The sequence below is a fragment of the Chinchilla lanigera genome, unplaced genomic scaffold, assembly GCF_000276665.1.
Source record: "Chinchilla lanigera isolate Chin_1 unplaced genomic scaffold, ChiLan1.0 scaffold00009, whole genome shotgun sequence".
In the NCBI taxonomy this organism is placed as follows: domain Eukaryota; kingdom Metazoa; phylum Chordata; class Mammalia; order Rodentia; family Chinchillidae; genus Chinchilla; species Chinchilla lanigera.
Window position 1 is genome coordinate 30,540,849 of NW_004955410.1, and position 18,552 is coordinate 30,559,400.

The 18,552-nt window shown below is 39.9% G+C and overlaps 1 protein-coding gene across 7 annotated transcripts in view; it reads right to left on the reverse strand.

The window, feature by feature from the left end:
- Positions 1-5,986: 5,986 nt before the first annotated feature.
- The window catches only part of Cpvl (carboxypeptidase, vitellogenic-like), a 165,961-nt gene continuing 153,395 nt past the window's right edge, over positions 5,987-18,552 (reverse strand). For all 7 annotated transcript variants that reach the window (XM_005377479.2, XM_005377481.2, XM_005377478.2 and 4 more), the window contains one exon: positions 5,987-6,241. In XM_005377479.2, coding sequence (XP_005377536.1) covers positions 6,134-6,241 — 108 coding nt within the window. In that variant the 3' untranslated portion in view covers positions 5,987-6,133. The remainder of the gene's footprint in view (positions 6,242-18,552) is intronic.

Consider the following 18,552-nt stretch of genomic DNA (forward strand, 5'->3'; position numbering starts at 1 on the left):
CCAGAGCAGATCCTGTCTGTCACCTTGGTGGTTCTCTGTGACCCACCATGATGAAAGATGGTTAAGCGTGATTCAATCAAGCATCCAAGGAACTTTCTGTTCACAGGGCTGATGGATAGAAATACTAGGTTTTCCTTCTCTCTGTACATAGAATTTTCCCCTCCTTTAGCCCTCTCGGGTCCTTCTTTCTCGCTCTTTGATTCATGTACTAGAGTGTAACATATCATCAGAAATTGCTGGATGTACGGATAAGTTCTGATTGTATTATTCATCGGGGACTTAGGAGAACTATCCAAGAATATTCCTGCTGCATGGCAAGTGGGAGAGGTTGTCTGTTATCCTTTGCTGAGCTCGGCCATCTGTATGTAGCAGACATTTTTTCTGGTTTTTGGCTGTTGGACTTCCAGGTGCCCTTTCTTATAATAACATCTTCAGCTTTCTTTTTGGTGGCAGTGCTTGTCGCTTCCCCATTGGGTGCAGTCTTGGTACTGGGGTGAGTTATCATGGGACTGTTGAGGGAAACTTTTCCCTTTTTATCTTTCTGCAGTGAACAATCCTTACTTTTGCCATTTGAAAATTAGCAGTTGAAGAAAAGGATTTATATTTGCCGGAAAGATCTGGCTAGATGCAACAAAGTTTCCTGTGAAATCCATTTAAGCAGCATGCACAGCCCTGGCCTCCTCCTCAAACACAGAGCCCAGGGGAACGCACAGCTCTGAGTCACACTCCTGAGGTTGCCAGAAATCCCTTTAAAATGATTGAACAGATGTCTTTCCCTGGGTTCTAGCAGATATAAATCACAACAGACAGTCTGCTTTTAATTCCTAAGCTTGGTGTTTAGGGGCAACAAAATTAATGACTTTCAGATTTCTTTTCTGAAATGTTTGTAAAATCTTCAGAATTTCAATAGCGATAACCACTACAATGTGCAAGAAAAAGTAAACACATCCGTGCAGGTAGCTGTATGTCATCCCAGCAGACAGACTCCTGTGACAGTGGAGGGGAGCAGCCTGGGCCAGTCGTCTTTGTGCCATCCTTGTTGGCTAGAGGTCAGGCCCTCCAGGGCCCCACATGAGGTTTCTGAGCTTAGAACTAGGGGTTTCAGTGACCTAAGATTGACACTTGTATCACCAGCTATGACAGCAGAGGTGTTGTTATTCATGAGAAGAAAGAAAGAGACCCCAGACTTTCTGTAAATCAAGATTTAAGTCAAGAAACTTGCTACAAGATCTCAGGCCTTGGTTTCTGGCTGTATCCATGTTTTTGGTGGCATGAGAAAAGACAATTTGAGAACTCCATATTAATAATTAAATGACAGCTCTTAGTAATTTCCAGAGACTCACGATTCAAATGTGCATTAGCTCATCTTGGGTGGAGGGTATCCTGCCTCTAAGTTTACAACAATCTGATTTGCAAAACTTTCAAGATAAAGCACATTATGCAACCCATTGCCTCTTTCCTTCCCCCCTCTTCTCCTTCCTTCTCTCCCTGCTGTCCTCCCTCCCTTCCTTCCTACTCCTTCCTTATTCCCTTCCCTTCCTCCTGGGTCCTTCTTTAGCTGCTTTGAAACTTAAGACTACTACAAAACTTAGGGCTCCTTTTGAATTAGATATTTTCTGTCCTCTGAAGCAATGGTTTCTAAACATTTTTGCTGTCAGGTCTTATCACTGAAATATTGCTGATGAGAGGTATCGCTCAATGATAGAGCACTCACATAGTATGTATGAGACCTTGGCTTACATTCCTAGCCATACATGCATACACACACACACACACACACACACACACACACACACACATGTGCATACCCTTGCACAGATGCTGAAGACATACCCCTAAAATGTTACTTACTTTATAAAGTATAATCATTCCACTACTGTGTAAGTAGTACTTATGTTATGAAATTTTAATCAACATGAAAAGGATAAAGATGAAATTTAAAATACTTAATTTTTAAAATTTCATTTGCTTTTTAATGCTGCAAAATACTTTTGCTTTCTGAAATATTAATGCCTTTGATAGGGTCCATGTGTTAAATATGCTTTGTTATTTTCAGATAATTTTGAGCTACTCTCTTATAAAATACCAACTAAGTGTCTGGTTTTATGCTCACTTTATTTTAATGCTTGGTTCAAAGTCTAACTGGAAGATATTTCACACCAACATATAGATCCAAGTGAAAGAAATGCCTCATTCCATGAGTTGTACGAATTCTCAAAGCTCATTTCTCAATCCCATCCAGCTTTTGTGTAAAGATTTTTGTTGAAGTTTTCTTGGAATTTAGGGATGTTTTTGTTTTTGTAATGTGCTTACAATTAAGACGGAAACATTTCCAAACATCTGTTTTGAAAACACGGTTGCCATAGATTCAAATTTCTTTTAAAAGAAATTCACTTTCTCACTAGTTGTGACATTACCACTTTTACCTTGAAAGAATGGATTGCACAGAATTTACTTTTTTAAATAATGAAAGATAGCTGCTAAGAGACACACAGTAGCCACTTGCAATGACAGGAAATGACAAAAAGTCTGTAGCACGCATCTTTGTCAGAGATTAATACTGCATGACTGGTTGTCAAGGGCCACATCCCCCTTATACGCACTGCCACGAGGTAGCCAGGGTAGGACAAGAGACCCAAGTGGCCATCGCCCATCCACATAAGAAGTGTCATAAAGGCTCTACTATTGGAAGGTTCTGTTTCTATAAAACTAATCACACACAAAATTGATCACAATAGCAATGTCCTATATGCCTGTAAATTGTAATTCTTGGAAATATGCTGGAGCCAGAACCAGGAGAAATTCCTCTCTGGGCCTCTCCCCGCTACAGCTCCCACTCTGCACTGCTGTCTGCTAACTGTGATGACCATCACATGGGACACTGGACTGTGTTCACATCTGGACCAAGGGAGGGCATGGTGAGTGTCCAGTGTTAAATATTAGTAAGGCTCACTGTTTTCTCATTTTCAAATGAAGCAAGTATAGAGAGACATTCTAGAATTTTCTCCCTGGACATTAGTGGATTGTCTTGAACATACTATAGAAGGTGCAAACTCTAAGAATCTCTCCAGTTAAATTTAGAAACTTGTTTTTCTTTAGTATCTGGTCTACCCTTTTCTCCTTTCTTTTAGTAAGTTACATTCAGATTCAGTTTCTGTGGGACACTATCCTCCAATGAATTGGCAAGGTTTCTCCTGGAGGGCCCAGCATGTTGTGTCCTTATCCTACCCCAATATTCCCCACTGTCTTAGTATCTGGGACAGACAGGTGATAAAAATGAAAAATCCCCCAGCTACTCCCTTCTGGGTATCTTCCCAGAAAAATTTAAAATGTCATACCACAGTGATATATGCACGTTTATGTTTATAGCAGCACAATTTTTAATAGCTAGATCTTGGAAAATAGCCAAATGCCCATTAACAGAGAAATGGATTAAAAAATGTGTTTTTTTTTTAATACAGTGGAGTACTACTCAGCCATAAAGAAGGATAAACATGAGACATTTCTAGGTAAATGTATGCACCTTGAGACTAATGAAACAAATCAGACACGTGTAAATATCACATTGTTTCTCTTGTGTGAGATACCAAAAGTGTAAATAAGGACCAAAGTGTACAAAAGGTATTGTGGAATGGGAAGAAATTGTTCAAAAGAAAGGGGAACTAGAGAGACAGATGGGGAAAGGGAGGAAAGGAAAAATGATAAAAGAGAGATAAAATGGAAATAAATCTTTGTAAATAAAGTTGAAAGGAAGGAAGGACATTGCAGGGGACAGGATTCATGATATATCATGTATAGGTATACATTTCCTATGATGAATATGATCATTAAGCATATCTAAATTGTACCAATAAACTTAATAAAAAAATGAAAACATCCATGATTTCCATTTACTGAACTGTTATTGTGTGCCAGTTCCTATGGGAAGACCTTTGTAAACACTATTGAGCCTCTTTGCAGGTATGTATATTCTAGAACATCTCCATTAACTCTGAATTAGCAAATTCGGAGCCATTGTTTCTAAGGGAAATGTAAGATTATGTTCTTCCTAGCTTCAACTCACCATGTTCCTGTCAACCTGTCAGCACATAACCTTGCTTTGTGTGTGTTTCTTAGTCACCTCATTTACTACATAGTGTTGATTCATTAATATTGAACTTAGAGCCACCAATTTAACTCAGGTTTGAATGAAACTTTTTTCCATACAGCACATCAGTGTGTGTGTGTGTGTGTGTGTGTGTGTGTGTATGTGTGTGTGTGTAGGGATACTAGGTAGCACGTAGGCACTGTGCTCAGGACTATTTTAGACAGCAAAATCAGCAAGGAAATTATAAAAATGCACAAAATGGGGCACTGACAAGAAGAGGAAAAGGACTCTTGCTTCCAGTATGAAAGCTGAAACACAAAGGCACAGTGTCACATTTGTTTAGCCTCAGTTGGGAGCATGAGTATTGGACAACTCTAATATTTGGCCACCTCTGCAAGTCACTTTGAAATTTAGAGAAACGCACACTATAAATAAATGGAAAGTTTTACATTTAGATCGAAGTATTTAAAGCTTGTATGAAATACAGACCCAGTACTGATATTTGAGTAACAAATACAATTTTTAGTGATTAGGCCATATTTGCAACACAGATGCACAAATAATAAGGACCGACAGTCTCATCTTGTGAAATGGGTGCTGTGAGAACAGACTGTCAGTCTAGGCTGGAAGGTTAAGCAGCCTAGGTCTGAAACCTCCTCCTTTGCAAAAGTCTTTGACTTTAGAGGCCAGAGTGGAGAACCAAGTTATCCAAACCATTCAGTGCCTGTGTGGTCCAGGAGGGGCTAAGCTCAGGTCTCCAGCCAAAGTCAGTTCCCTTTCCGCTCTGCACTTATGGAGTCACGTGCAACTAATTTAACCTGTAGAAGGAATCACCTGAAAAACATCTTGCACCCACCTCTGTCCCAGTTTTTCTGTATAATTTTTAAAAAACTGCTTTTGACCAGAATGTTTGATTTGGTGACTTCTAATACAGGAGCACAATGAAGAAAAAAAAAGAAGATCACAAACCTGAATGAAATCAGGCACATAATGAGAAATTAAAAAAAAAAAAAAGACCTCAATAATTGTAGCAAGAACAGGCTTTGACTTTTTAAATTTAATTCTCCAGTGGGCAAATTCACGGATATGAGAAGGAAGTGATGTTGAAAAGCCAAATGTGTTGCAGAATTTCAAAGAGATGTGTGCACACGAGGCATACGGCCCAGAGATGTGCCCGGAGATGACAGTTAAATGTAAAATTAGTGATGTAGGTACATTTCTATGTGTCTATATTTTGGTGCCAGCTTAGCTCAGATTTTAATTCCAATGATGACATAAAATTAAATTGTTCTTTATTGGAGGGGTAAAAGGAAGTAGGGGATTTAAACATCAAAAGTGACTGATTTAATGTGGCCTGAGGAAATCTGATAAAAATATCAAATGAGTGAATAAACTTAAAAAAAGAAATAAAGAAAATGTAAGACAAGTGTGATCTCTGAATAGAATCCCTACTTATCCTGAATTGGTATGTCATTCCTTTTATATAGAAGATCTCTGTTTCAAAGCATTTCAAGCCATCTCTCACGCTAAGACTTTCTATATTCAAAAATCTCCTCCTCATGACTGTTAAGACTTCATCCATTCCTGTGTGGGTGATAATTCAGCTATTCTTATTCAGTAATATTTACAAACACCTTCAGATGTATGTATTGTATGACCAACTCTTCTATCATTTGTTAAACAAGATGTTACAACTTTATTCAGTTATTGCATTTTTCACATAGATGGAGGAAGGATTAGAAATTCCTAGTAAAGCATCCTGAATCTCATTCATGCATGGTTGTCTGAATCGGTGTCACAGACTCCAATCCCTCTATCCTCTAGTTTAAATCATAGACTTCTTCCTTTTGCATGGATATTCTGTAACAAACCATCTCCCCCCTCAATCAAAAGCTCATGTGTTGCAAGAGCAATTAATTTTTATTGAGGAGAAACATCTTACAGATACAAAATGATAAAGTCCTTATCTATATAACATTTTTAGTTTTCCAAATTTTCTTCTCAAAGATTAAAATTCCTGATGTTCTCAATTGGAAGAGTAGTTTATCAGTTATAAGGATCCCATCCTCTTCCAAAGATGAATCGATTGATCATGTCAAAAGCTCTCAGAGGCTGGTCATAGGGTAAAATGTGTCCTCCACCTCGAACAATCACCTTAAAGAAAGACAAAAGATACTTTTACATTTAGAGAAAAGGGCATTGTAAATAATGGAGAGTTTTAATTCAGATTATTTAAAGCTTTTATAAAATACAGAATATATTCTACTAACCGAAGCCTTTGGAAATGCTTACTGTCCTGCTTCTGATAGTTTTATTAATAGGTATCTTCTAGGTAGAAAAGTTTCCAATCGTACAGTTATCTTGATTTTACTCAAAGTTATGCTGTCGGTTCCCTTTTGGGACTGATCTGTGTGCTCTCCCCCTCCACCCTATTTGGCACGCTGGGAAGTGTTTTATCTGGCGGGACCCCAGAAGTGGGGAGGACTACACTAGGCCAGGTCTGCCTGCAACTGAGTACTCAGCTTATCTAATTCTACCTTTTAATTACCAGCCATGTTGGCTGTCACAGTAAGTAATATTTGCCATCTTAGCTTTTAATAGTAATAAAGAAGATATTTGGATTCTCTTAAAAACACACAACAGAAAGAAATTCTTCATGCTTTTTTAGAACACTCCTTTTTCCAAGGCTCTGTTGGCAAAACATTTTAAACAGACAGCAATTTCATACACTCACCCTTTAGATTCATTGTGTTTGCTTTCTCACACCTAGATCCCTTTGCTGATCCCTCTATCCATCCATTAATCCATCTTATTTTTTGACAGTTCCTAGTAAAATGGGGACAGCAGTACAATTCCCCTAAATACCTCCACACCACATCAACCAGAGCTCAGAGTGTGTTTGTAGAGGTTTTTCTTTAAAGTTAAAACAAGGTGAACCATCCCAGTCTTAGGTGTAGATTCACCAGTGTAGCTCTGTCACCTCTGCCATTTTTAGTTGGATGAAGTACTCTTCATCCATCTCTAAGTTAGGAAAGTTCAAATGACATGAGGGCCACCCATGAGCTGGCACTGCATGGATGAATGGAAGACTGGCCTCTGTACTGCCAGGCACAGCCTGTCAGCAGGTACCCCAAGCGGAGGACCATGGGAAGCCTTCATGATTCAATGCCAAAGGGCAAGGACTCACAAGAGAGTACTGGAAAGCCACATGCAGGAGGACAGCGTGGCCTGAGATGTCCTGATGCATATGTGGAACAGACACAATTACAGAGGACAGAGTGAGTACACCCATGCAACACTGGGATCGTGTCCCCTACTCTCCAGCTGCTGGTAACAATCAGCAATTAAAGATCACTTCACAAGCTCCTTCTTAGGAGGCTGGGTTCTTTTGCCTACTTCAATCTACGGGAACTGAAGCAAGAAAACAACACTTCACGTATTATATTAAAAATATTCATTTCTCCCCCAGCACCTGCCATCTTACAACCTTGCTCAGAGGTTGGTAGAATTAACATTATGAGATAAATTTTAATTTGTTGGTCACAGCTGTCCAAACTGTGCGCTGCACGGTGCAGGTAGCATCATTCACGTGAGCATCGAGGGGACTGAGCTAGTTGGAGCTATGAGGTGGTTTGCACAAGTCAGACACTTGTGAGATAATCAGCTAGAACCCTGACATCAGAGTTTTAGTTAAATACCAGCACCTGCACAGATGAAGCTTAAAGCTCAGCCAAAGGGTATCTCCATGAAACTCCTCACAGCCTTCTGGGTAGTAAGAGATGCCAGACCCCACTTATGGGTGTGGGACTGGACTGGCTCCTTCTGCACATAAAGTGGAAACTGCTTTATTCTACCCTTCACCCATGGTCACTGATGCCTCAATGGCTGTGGACCCAGTCAACCATTTGTGTCCGCTTGTGCACTGGAATCCAGCAGGTTCCTCAGCTTGTCCCAGGCTGAAAATGAACCTACGCGTGACAAGAGAACCTTCCTGGAACTCTACAGGAAACGTTCCCTCTTCCACAGTCCCAGTCTACAGTCTTCTCCCTGCCGATTCCCATCCGTGTCTCTGGCCTCAGCAGGGATCTGATGACGGATTTCTGTGCAATTTCAGCCCAGCTGAGGACACTTAGCCAAGTCATCTGTGTGACAGAATCCAGCTGCTTCAACTGGAAATGAGTTTGGCAGCAATGGTCTGGAACAGCAATCAACCAAATACCCAAGAGCTAAAGGTCTTCCTGCCCATAGAAGCAGAGCTGTGGCTAATGCAGGGCAGCACAGTGGACCACGGCTGGGCCCCGGAGTCAGAATGCACACGTATAACAAGAGGCACTGCGAGCTGTGGAACCCTAAGCAGTAACTCAACCTCTCTGAGCCTCCATTCTGTTGACTGTACAGCGCCTGCGAGAGAAGTATTACCTCTTGCGGTCATTGTGAGTTACATGGAGATTTAATGAAATATTGTCCATGGGACACTTAGCACAATACTTGCCTGTGTGTTCAATAAATATTAGTCATTAACATTATTCTCCCAACACGATCCACATTTGAAATTCAAAATCAAACTGTCTGTACCAGTTTAACTCCCCTAGAACCCTCACTGTTCTGATATTTGCATCAATAATCTTGGCTTAAAGGGGTTGTTTAAAATACTGGCTCTCCCCCTTGCGTTGTGTGAAACCACCTGGGGTTTCTGATGCTGAAGGTCCAGAGAGGGGCCCAAGAATCTGCATCTGTAGCAGCTCCAAAGTGTTGCTGCTGGTGTTTCTCGTCCCAAGACTGCTTGTTAGGATACACTGTTCAGAACTTTATCTGTCCTACGGTGAGCAGGGAATTCTGTACTTACATCAGTAAAGAGCATAAATAGAAATGTGCTTCACACTTATTCACGAAGTCACCTTAGTTTTTCCTGGCACCTGCTCCCCTGATGCTCAGCTGCACACCCATGCACTCATGCCATCTGTGTCCACGACAACAAACTGGTGAGGAAGAGCGCAAAGGGCTGGGCATTATGCTTTCTCAGCAATCTGTCCAACCTTGGTTCAATTTCTGAGCTGCCACATGTAATGACCCAGTGACATGGGACACAGTGACATGAAGATCAGAAAAGAAAGCTCCTTTAGGAAGAAAAGCCATTTCACATGGCCTCAAATTCCCACACAAAATATGATCTCAAGCTGATTCACGGCATTTTACTGATGCTAATCTCAAAAATGAATTTATGAGTGCTGAAAGATAACCTATACGGTTATTTATAGCCAAGCCTCACTGCTCACAAATCAAGGACACAACCCATTCGGCAGCTTTTAGAGGTGTGTGACAAAACAGGGCTGGGTCATGATTACATATTTAAATGTAACAAGATTAATCTCAAGGCTCCCTGGAGGGAAACGGTCTCATCACCACAACTGCATATTTGAGGTGCCTCTAAACTCACGTGTTCCAAACTTTCCAAGAGGGTCACAAATGCAACATGAATTTTAAGAGTTATGCAAACACTTAAAGCTTCATTCCACTTTTTAGAAAATGATACTATTCCCCCCGGATCTAGATACTGGACCCAGCAGTAAACATTTCCTAGTTGTGCCTTTTTAAGTACTAGGATTCAGGACCTAAATTCAGGCACATTCACAGTGGACTTGCTGATATAAATGTGTTGGGGAGACTACTCAGGGGTCTCACGGGAGAAGGTCCCTGAACAGACAGTGGGTGGGGAAGAAGTGGGGGGTTCACTGCCAGGAGTGCACACTATTCCTACTAATGCAAGGGGCCTGATTCCATTGGCACACACGTGTGAGTCTCTGTGTGGCCCTGACCATGGAGGAACACAAGGGGAGATGAATGGGCAACATGAGTGGGTTGTGATACTCCTATGAATAACTGGGATGAACAGATCTGATACTATAGGGGTTTTTGTTCATTATGGCAAAATATACCTAAGATAAATTATAATTTTAAAGTGCACAATTTAGTATCGTTTAGTACCTTCACAGTGTTGTGCAACCATTGCTGCTCCAATTGCAGAATGTTTCCTTCACGTTAAAGAAAACCATGCCCATTAGTAACCCTACACCTTCCTCTTCACCCCCTAGGGCCTAGCAACCATTCATCTGCTTTGTATCTGTATGGATCTGCCTATTCTGGATGGATCCTAGGGCTCTGAAACAGGGTAGTGACATGCTGTGATCTGTATTACAGAAAACTTACTTAATATCTAATGAGTAGGCTGATTTGGAGGCAGTGATACTAGGGCAAAGGGGAAAATAAGTAGACTATGAAATCAGGTAAGAGATCATGTAAGCTTGGGGGAAATGCAGGGAGAAGGGGTAGGAAATGATGATGATGAGGTAGAAACAATAAAATCAGTGATTGACCAGATATAAACATTATGTGAGAGCCCCCCCATTCTCATTTTAGGCTTTTGAAATATGAAGATTTGCAAAGGGTTGTGCTTTAATCAGAACAGGAGAAAAGAGACCTATGGGAGATGCAGGTTGTGGAGATAGAATATGAACAATTGGTTTATCCTGATTTCCATGACCCAATGATGCATACATTCAAGAGTTTCTTGCTTGTTGTACAGGTCTCTGATTCACAATGATGGTCTTTTACTATTTTTAGTCCATTCCATGTTTACTAAATCTTACCTTTTAGCTTTCAGACACTAACTATAAGTAGAAATAAAATAAATATGCCCTCAGAGACACGCGAAAAAGAAAAGGTAATTGGAAATGAGAATAAAAACAAGCCAAAACTTGTTAGCAGACACTTCCTAACAAAGAATGAGGTAAGGCACTTTCAAAAATAAACAGGGCAGGGATCAAGGCAAAGAGTTATTCCCACAACACTCAGGGAAAAACTCTCATTGACATTTCTCGTCATGCACTTGTAGTCTAGGACATAATTATTGAGGAGCAGGCAAAAAGGGGCTTTTCGGTGCATCCAGAAGTCCTCATGTAGGCATGGTGGTGGTAACTTTCCTGAAGTAGTCAAGACAGACTTTGAGTTTGCTCCACAGCCCCCCAAAAGGGCTTCCTGTATGGAGCATCTTACTTAATCATTTGCAGTAATACTGTACTTTGGGATTTCCACTTCTGATTATGATTCAGTGACTTGTATCAAACCAACCTCACATCAGTGAACAACACCAGAAGCTGGATGAAAAGCAATATTGTTTAAAGATATAGAGAGCAGCCTGGTTTGAGAAACCAAGACCATGGCAAAAAAAAGAGGATTGCAGAGAAGTGGGCCCAGCATTTTGTGTGGTCTTTCTTTGGGTAACTGATGAGTTTCTAAGCTTCTCTCATCAAGGAACCAAGCAAAAATCAAATCAAAACAAATGAACAAAAACTATAAACAAAATAAAACAAAAAACAGAGAAAAGAATGGAAGGGTAAGGAGAACTTTTGACAGTTGTATGGTACGAGGGAAACCAAAAACTCAAAACAGAGAAAGTCCCCAAAGAAAAGAAAATGTGGAGGAGCAGCGAGGGCTGATACTAAAAGACAAGAAGTTGGGAAACCCAGAAACAAGTTGGCCTCGCAAACCTTGACATCCACTGCCAAAATAATCATCTCAGTCCTTGGATGAATGACTGTGTGATCTGCCCCTACTCCAACTGCTTTCCAGAAGAAATTAAACTTTTTGGAGGAAGAAATAACACCTTCTCTTCTTGTATTTTTAAATATACTTTATCCAATAGTGAACACAATTTACTATGCATCCTAAAAGACAAGATCAAGGGACTCAAAAACCAAGGGGCAAAAATAGACAACAGAAAGAGACCATACATGAACCAGATGTTGGTGTTAGCAGGTATAGAGTTTTAACTAACTGTAAACAAAATATTTAAGAAGGTAGGGAGCAAACCAGAAAATTCACCAGAAAATTAGAATATACAAAAACAATAAAAAGTGTAAATTCTTGGCCTAGGGATGTAGCTCAGTGGCACAGCACTTGCCTGGCAAGCACAAGGTCCTAAGTTTGATTCCTGGTGCAAAAAAAGGTGTAAATTCTAGAACTGAAAAGTATTTCATAACTGAAGTTAAGAACTCAGTAGATGGTTTCTTGTTAGATTAGACACAATAGAAGAAAAATATATGAACCAGAAGTTCACTTTTTCTAGTATAGCCAAAAACATCCATATTGATTTGAAAAATAAAAGTCTGGAAAATGCAGAAAAAAAGAAGAAAAGATTTTGGACTACAAAATACTGACCTTCTTTTCAACTAGAGTCCCAAAATAAAATATAAGGAAGGAATAGGCCAAACAAAACAGCAAAATTTGGAGAGACTGACTGAAAAATTCCAAAACTATTGAAAATTTTGAGAAGTTCAAGAAAGGCTCAATAGGATAAACACAAAGAGAATTGATTGCATCTATAACCATAATAAAACCAAAGACAGAGAACATCTAAAACCTGTCATAGGAGAAGAAACACTGATTTCAATATCATCAAAGAAGGTGGGTTGATAAGAAACTAGGAAAACTGGGAGATAATGAAATGGTGTCTTTAAAGTTTTGAAAGAAAATGATTGACAGAATTTCTACAGAAATGAAGACCTGGCAAAGATATTTTCAAGGAAACAAATACCTGAAAAACATTTTACCAGCAGACTTCCCCTAAAAGAAACACTATAAAAAAATGTTCTTCAGACCAAAGTAAATTATCCTTAATAGAAACATGAAAACGCACAAAAGAATGAAGAGTTTTGAAAATTTACATCTGTGGGCAAAAATAATGGCCATTAATGTTAGTAATATCTTTTGGAATTTAAACTATGTAGGAGTTTTAAAAAGATATTTACACAAAGGTGGCATAAATGAGCTTAATTATTGAAAAGTACACTGACATACCTGAAAAATGGTTAAATGTACAGACCAAACGATGGCTATCTTAAATCATGACATATGTCATAATCTTAGGTAAACATTAAATGGATAGATAATGAAATCCTATACAACCAAGTTAGTAGTGGTAAAAGGGGGTTTATTATGACTCCTAAATTAGATGAGATAAATGAAAAAAAAACTGTTAGAAGAAATCTTTTGATCAAGGGATATACTCTTTCTTTTTAGAGAGATACAAAATAAATAGCAAATTGATGAGGACCCTTCATGAAGTCTGTTAGTGTCATCTCATTAGATTAGTTAGATGCCTTATGAATGTGTCAAACAATAATTTTTATAAATTACAGAATTTTCTCCCTATATCAACTCAAGAAACTGGTAACTTCAAGCAAGTTTGGGATGAATAATGAAAGTTTGCTCTTCCCTTGGTCATTGTGGTTAACGGAAATCTAAAAGTACCACACAGTGTAGCAGGAAATGACTTGGTATAGTGGTTAAGAGCATGAACTCAGGATTCAGCAGGTCTGGGTTTGAGTCCAGCTCTGGGACTTGACTTAATGGCTTCTATTTTTTCATTTGTAAATTGGAGATAAAATTTAGGGTGCCAGTTCTCTCAACTTGCCCCGGATTAAGGGATTTCTGGGAAGAGAGAACCTTCAAGGGAGGCGTGGTGGCACACACCTGTAATCCCAGCACTTGGAAGTCTGAGGCAAGAGGATTGTTGTGAGTTCAAGACCAGCCTGAGCTACAAAGTGAGCTCAAGGCCAGCCTGAACTGCATAGTGAGACCCTGTCTCAAAAAGACAAAAAAAAAAAATCCATGTAGAACCTTCAGTACAAAAGGTAAAAAAAAATGTCAGACAGTCTGGACTGGTTGATCACTTTAAGCATATCTGACTGTATAAAGACTCAAAGAGATAATGCATATAAAATGTTACATGATGCTCAGTTCCGAAATATGCATTAACTTTGTACCCTATGTTAACAGAGGCAAAAAAATAAGCACTTAACCAAGGGTCATCATACCCTCATTATCAAATTTTTACAGTCAAAAATGATAGCTCTCCCTTTAATTAGTGGAGTTAAAAGCAGAAGTTACAATACTAAGAAGCTATGGTTCATTATTGTAGTTTTCTGAAAGAAAGGATTATAATCCATTCTTTAGACAGCAAAACAGTTATCTGCCAGGCTTTTTTGATTTCCACATTGTGAACCCTTCCTTCCCATGGGAAAGGCCCCAATTAAAGTAGGGAAGCAGCTTGAGTGTGAAATCAAACCTCCATCAAAACGTTCAACGGAATTGTGTCTGCAGCGCGATTTATCCCTTAAGCTTGCCAGCACTGTGACGCAGCTCATCCTTTCCCTCCGCCCCCTCTCCCTTTCACCACATGCAGTGCCAGACACCCTCTTCCCACACAGCAGTGTCAAGCAGGCAAGACCTTACTTGCCTTAGCGGAATGGCAAAAAGCTGTTCTGCCTTTTTCCCCACTTTTAGGAGCCCACTTTACAACATAGAATTTGATGCAATTAAAAAGTAATTGAAACTTCACTTCTGCATTTGGTCACTCTGAGTCCAGATTTATATTTGATATCCCCCCAAGAGGATCCAAAGCACAATTCACTTCATTCTTTACTCTTACTCAGGATCTCAAGTTAGGATCTATGTGTGTAGTTTCTTTCCAAGAAGAAGATGAGAGTGGGGGAGGAGATGACAGAGGTTACAGCAGTCAGTGCTCTCAGTCAGGATGTTGCAAGGACTTAGATCCTGGCTTATAATCTTCTGGGTATCACAGAACAAGAGCCAGCCAAGCTACTAAAGCAGTGCTTCCTGGGGACAGATGGTTGTAGCACAGGATGGTTGTAGCAGTGTTATGCTGAGCTCTTTCTCACTGGATGAGAAAGGTGAATCACACACTTTATGACCACCTTCAAATTTAGTGGTCAAATTGGTAACTGGACATCAGCCATGGTGGGAGTATTTACACCATGGAAATTGGCAAACTGTACAAATCAGTACCTCTGATTTGCTCCTAGACCATTCATTCATACTCTGAAATTTTGTTTGTCTCAGAGAAGGCGGCAGAATTTTGGTCTTTTTCCTTTACTTCAAGGTAAACTGAAGAAATAGGCACTGAAGTGGATAAATGATAAGATCCACATTTTCTCTGCATTTCAAATATGTGCAAAAAGGTGAGGAGGGCTTTTCCATCCGGCCTCCCTCTCTGCGTTTCAGTATAGCTGGCAATACTGACTTTCAATGCCACACCTCAACATCCGCAGGGTCCTCCTGCTTCTATCAGAGCACCCTGAGATGTTCACAGCTGGTCTGTTTAGGAAAACTCCGGGCCAGATAGGGTATTTGGAATCAATTCTATTGTTGACTCATGCCTTAAGCAAGCCTCAGAATCTCTGAATGTCCTTGGGTCCCAGGTTTTAGAATACAGAGCATGCCAAATGGGATGGCATTTTCATGATGTCGCTTGTAGAAATACTTTTTACTGCCCGGTCAAAAACTGTCCAAGGCAAAAAGAGTGTCTTAAACTATCTGACCATGTGGCCATATTTCAACACAACTTTATGTTCCTTCCACTGCCTCTGTCTCTACCTCACGGCCCTCTCTACCTTATTTGTTTATTTTCTGGCTCTGTTTGACATTCCCACAAGTGAGTTTGTGAGTCTTTGGTTACACTTCAAGTTAAAAGAATTAAAAGTTACTGTTTAAAAGCAAACCCCAATTCACTTTTTGTTTTAAAAATACCATTAATGTTTAAAAGCCATTCTCCATGGGTAGAAAAATCTTTAAATTTTAGATTTCTCAGCATTTATTCACTTTCTATTTAATGAAATGGCTCTCTTTTAAATTTCAATAAGTTATTAAAAACCACTCAACAGCTAAGAGAAAATTGCACATTGTTGCCTAGCTGTTATACCTCAATAAATAGATCTGCTAGCCAATTTATATTTTAAATAACGCAATAAATTAGCTCCCAGAGCATTAACTAAGTGCATATTTGAGTAGCTTAATTTAGAAGCATTTTTCTTCCTTTAATCGGTTCTCTCTAATGAAATAGAACTGCATGAACTAAAAAGATTCTTGGCAAATAATCACAGTAAAATTGGGAGTTGCTATTGTTTATTATTTCCTTTGTTTTCAGGAAGCAAGCTGTGAGGTATTTTTTTAAGCAAAGGAAACAAAACAAAAACCGAGAATCCAAATCTTTTTTAAAAAGAAGAGGATGCTCTCATCAGGACTGGGGTAATGAAACTTCTCTAAGTCCTTTCAGAAATTTGTGTTCCACAATACTTCTCTTTTTTTCTCCTATGGAACACAGAAAGGAAGTAATCTTTAAATAATGCCTCCTTTAGTTTGAAGGGAATTATTTTGAACTATTCATTATCTCAGTACGTCTAGTCCATCTCCTACAAGACATACCGGTGTGTGCAAATGGTGAGTAATCACAGCACTCTATGAGGTGCTGTACTAACGCAGACGCAGACACATGCACACACACAGACACACACACACTCAGAAGCAGAGGAGAAAGGTGCAGGGATGAGTTAGGGGCCAATTTGATTTTAATTCATTGAACATTTGCTCAGTGCAGGGACCTGTAGTAAGGGTGTGCAACAGAGATCCAGGATTCCTGTGCTCAGGACACACGGCGTATGTGGAAGGGGACAGCAGGAGAGTGATTACAGAGTGAATTTATGAACTCCAGTGTGGTACGTGCAGTGGGAGAGGTGCTTAGAGCCATGGAGAAGAAGGTGCTGGCTGGGGCAGGATCATAGCTGGCTGCCTGGAGGGGCTGCTGAGCTGAGCTTCAAGAAGCACAGGAAATAGTTTTCTAGGCACTCACCAGACACATCTTGTAAGTCCAGGGGAGGGGATCCTACAGAACTCTTGGGTGTGTGATTGGCAATGATGAGGGGGTTTCGAGTTGTTTCTCAGGATTCTAACTGGGAAGGAGGGTGGGAAAGAGGAAGCAGAGGTGAGAGCAAATTTCTTCACGAAGCCAAGGAGAGCTGACACCGTCCTGTAGCGACGGGAGTCAGGCCGACGTCTGAAACCAGCGAAAGACAGGACCGAACTTGCATGGTGGAAAAAGTACAGGAGGAGGCTTGACCTATGTGGGGAGAGACTGGTTAGGACCAGCTCAGGAGGCTGCTGGAGAGGAAAAGTATTAAACAATAGCCACTTACATAGTGGGAATGTATCTTTTAAAACGTTGAACACATCACAGCCAGAAATGGTTTCGTTTTGGAATTTATAACGTGGATAACTCTCATGAATATTTTTAATGTCCTCAAAATGCGGCACTATTTTTATTAGTTTGTATAAATGCAGTGTTTTTCTTTTTAAGTAGTTCTTTGCGGTTTCTGTGATGAGAATTAGGAAATGAGTAACATGAGGCCAATGCGGAGGATGTTCCAGAGCAGATGTGAGAAGCGCGAGGGCGGGACTGGGTGGAGGATATTTACCAATTATTCCTCCCCTTAACTTTCTGGTATGACTTGAAGCAAAGCAACTGGCAAAATCACTACTCTTCCTTGCCTCAGAGGACAAGCGATGGGCATGCGAAGATTCTGTCAGGGGTCCCGGCTCTTCTCCCGATGGGAGAAACCTAGGGCTTGCCTGAAAATTAAGACATAGGCTGAACCCTGTAGATTTTCTTAGTTGTTCCTTATTACCGAGCTACTGTTGGCTGAACTGAGCTGAAAGCTGGGTAGTGTGGCATCCAACCTCATCAAAGAACGCCCAGATAGAAAAATACACCTGTACGAGCAAAGCATGGCCCAGACACGGGCGCGATGAGTGCATTGCACCCACCCTGTGTGCAGATACTGGAGCCCTTTAATTTGATGGTGGTCAGGACAGAAGACAAGAGACAGCAAGGCAAAGAGGATACAAATCATGACTGTTAAGACCAGGATAAGTCACTAATTCCCCCTTTAATTTAACAATCCCAGATAAAAGGGAGAGAGAAATCCAAGTGTTTGCTGAAATAATGGAATAACCAGAATCCTTAGACATGCCAGATAAAGATACAATCAGTTTGGAAAACAGAAATTACTTCGTGACAATGACACAAGCACAAGGATGTTCACGCCAGCACTATTTGTAGTAGTAAACAGTTAGAAATGATCCTATAGAATCACATTGCGGAATACTGTACAGCACTGAAAAAGAAAAAGCACAACTGACCATACCTGCACGGGTGAATCTCAGAAAAGAGTGTTGAAAAGCACAAGTATGTTACCAAAAAATACACAAAGAATGATTCCTTTTATATAAAATTAAACACAAAAAGTAAAATATTGTTCACAGAGAAGGTATATCTGTAGTAAAATGATTAATACCGTAAAAGAGAATAAGATGATAACAAAAGACGACAATGATTAACCTCCACAGGCATAAGATAGGCAGACTACTAGTAATAAGGAGGGGAACTAGTTAGTATTTCTTGACCTTGTTGTTAAATGCAAAGTTATTCAAGCTTTATAACTATTCTATATATTATGCATTTAATTTTAAAAAAGAAAAAATACTGACTAATGTTTCCAAACTCACAAAAAATAGATCCTTAAGAGACCTAATGTGCCCTTTGCTGTGCTTTT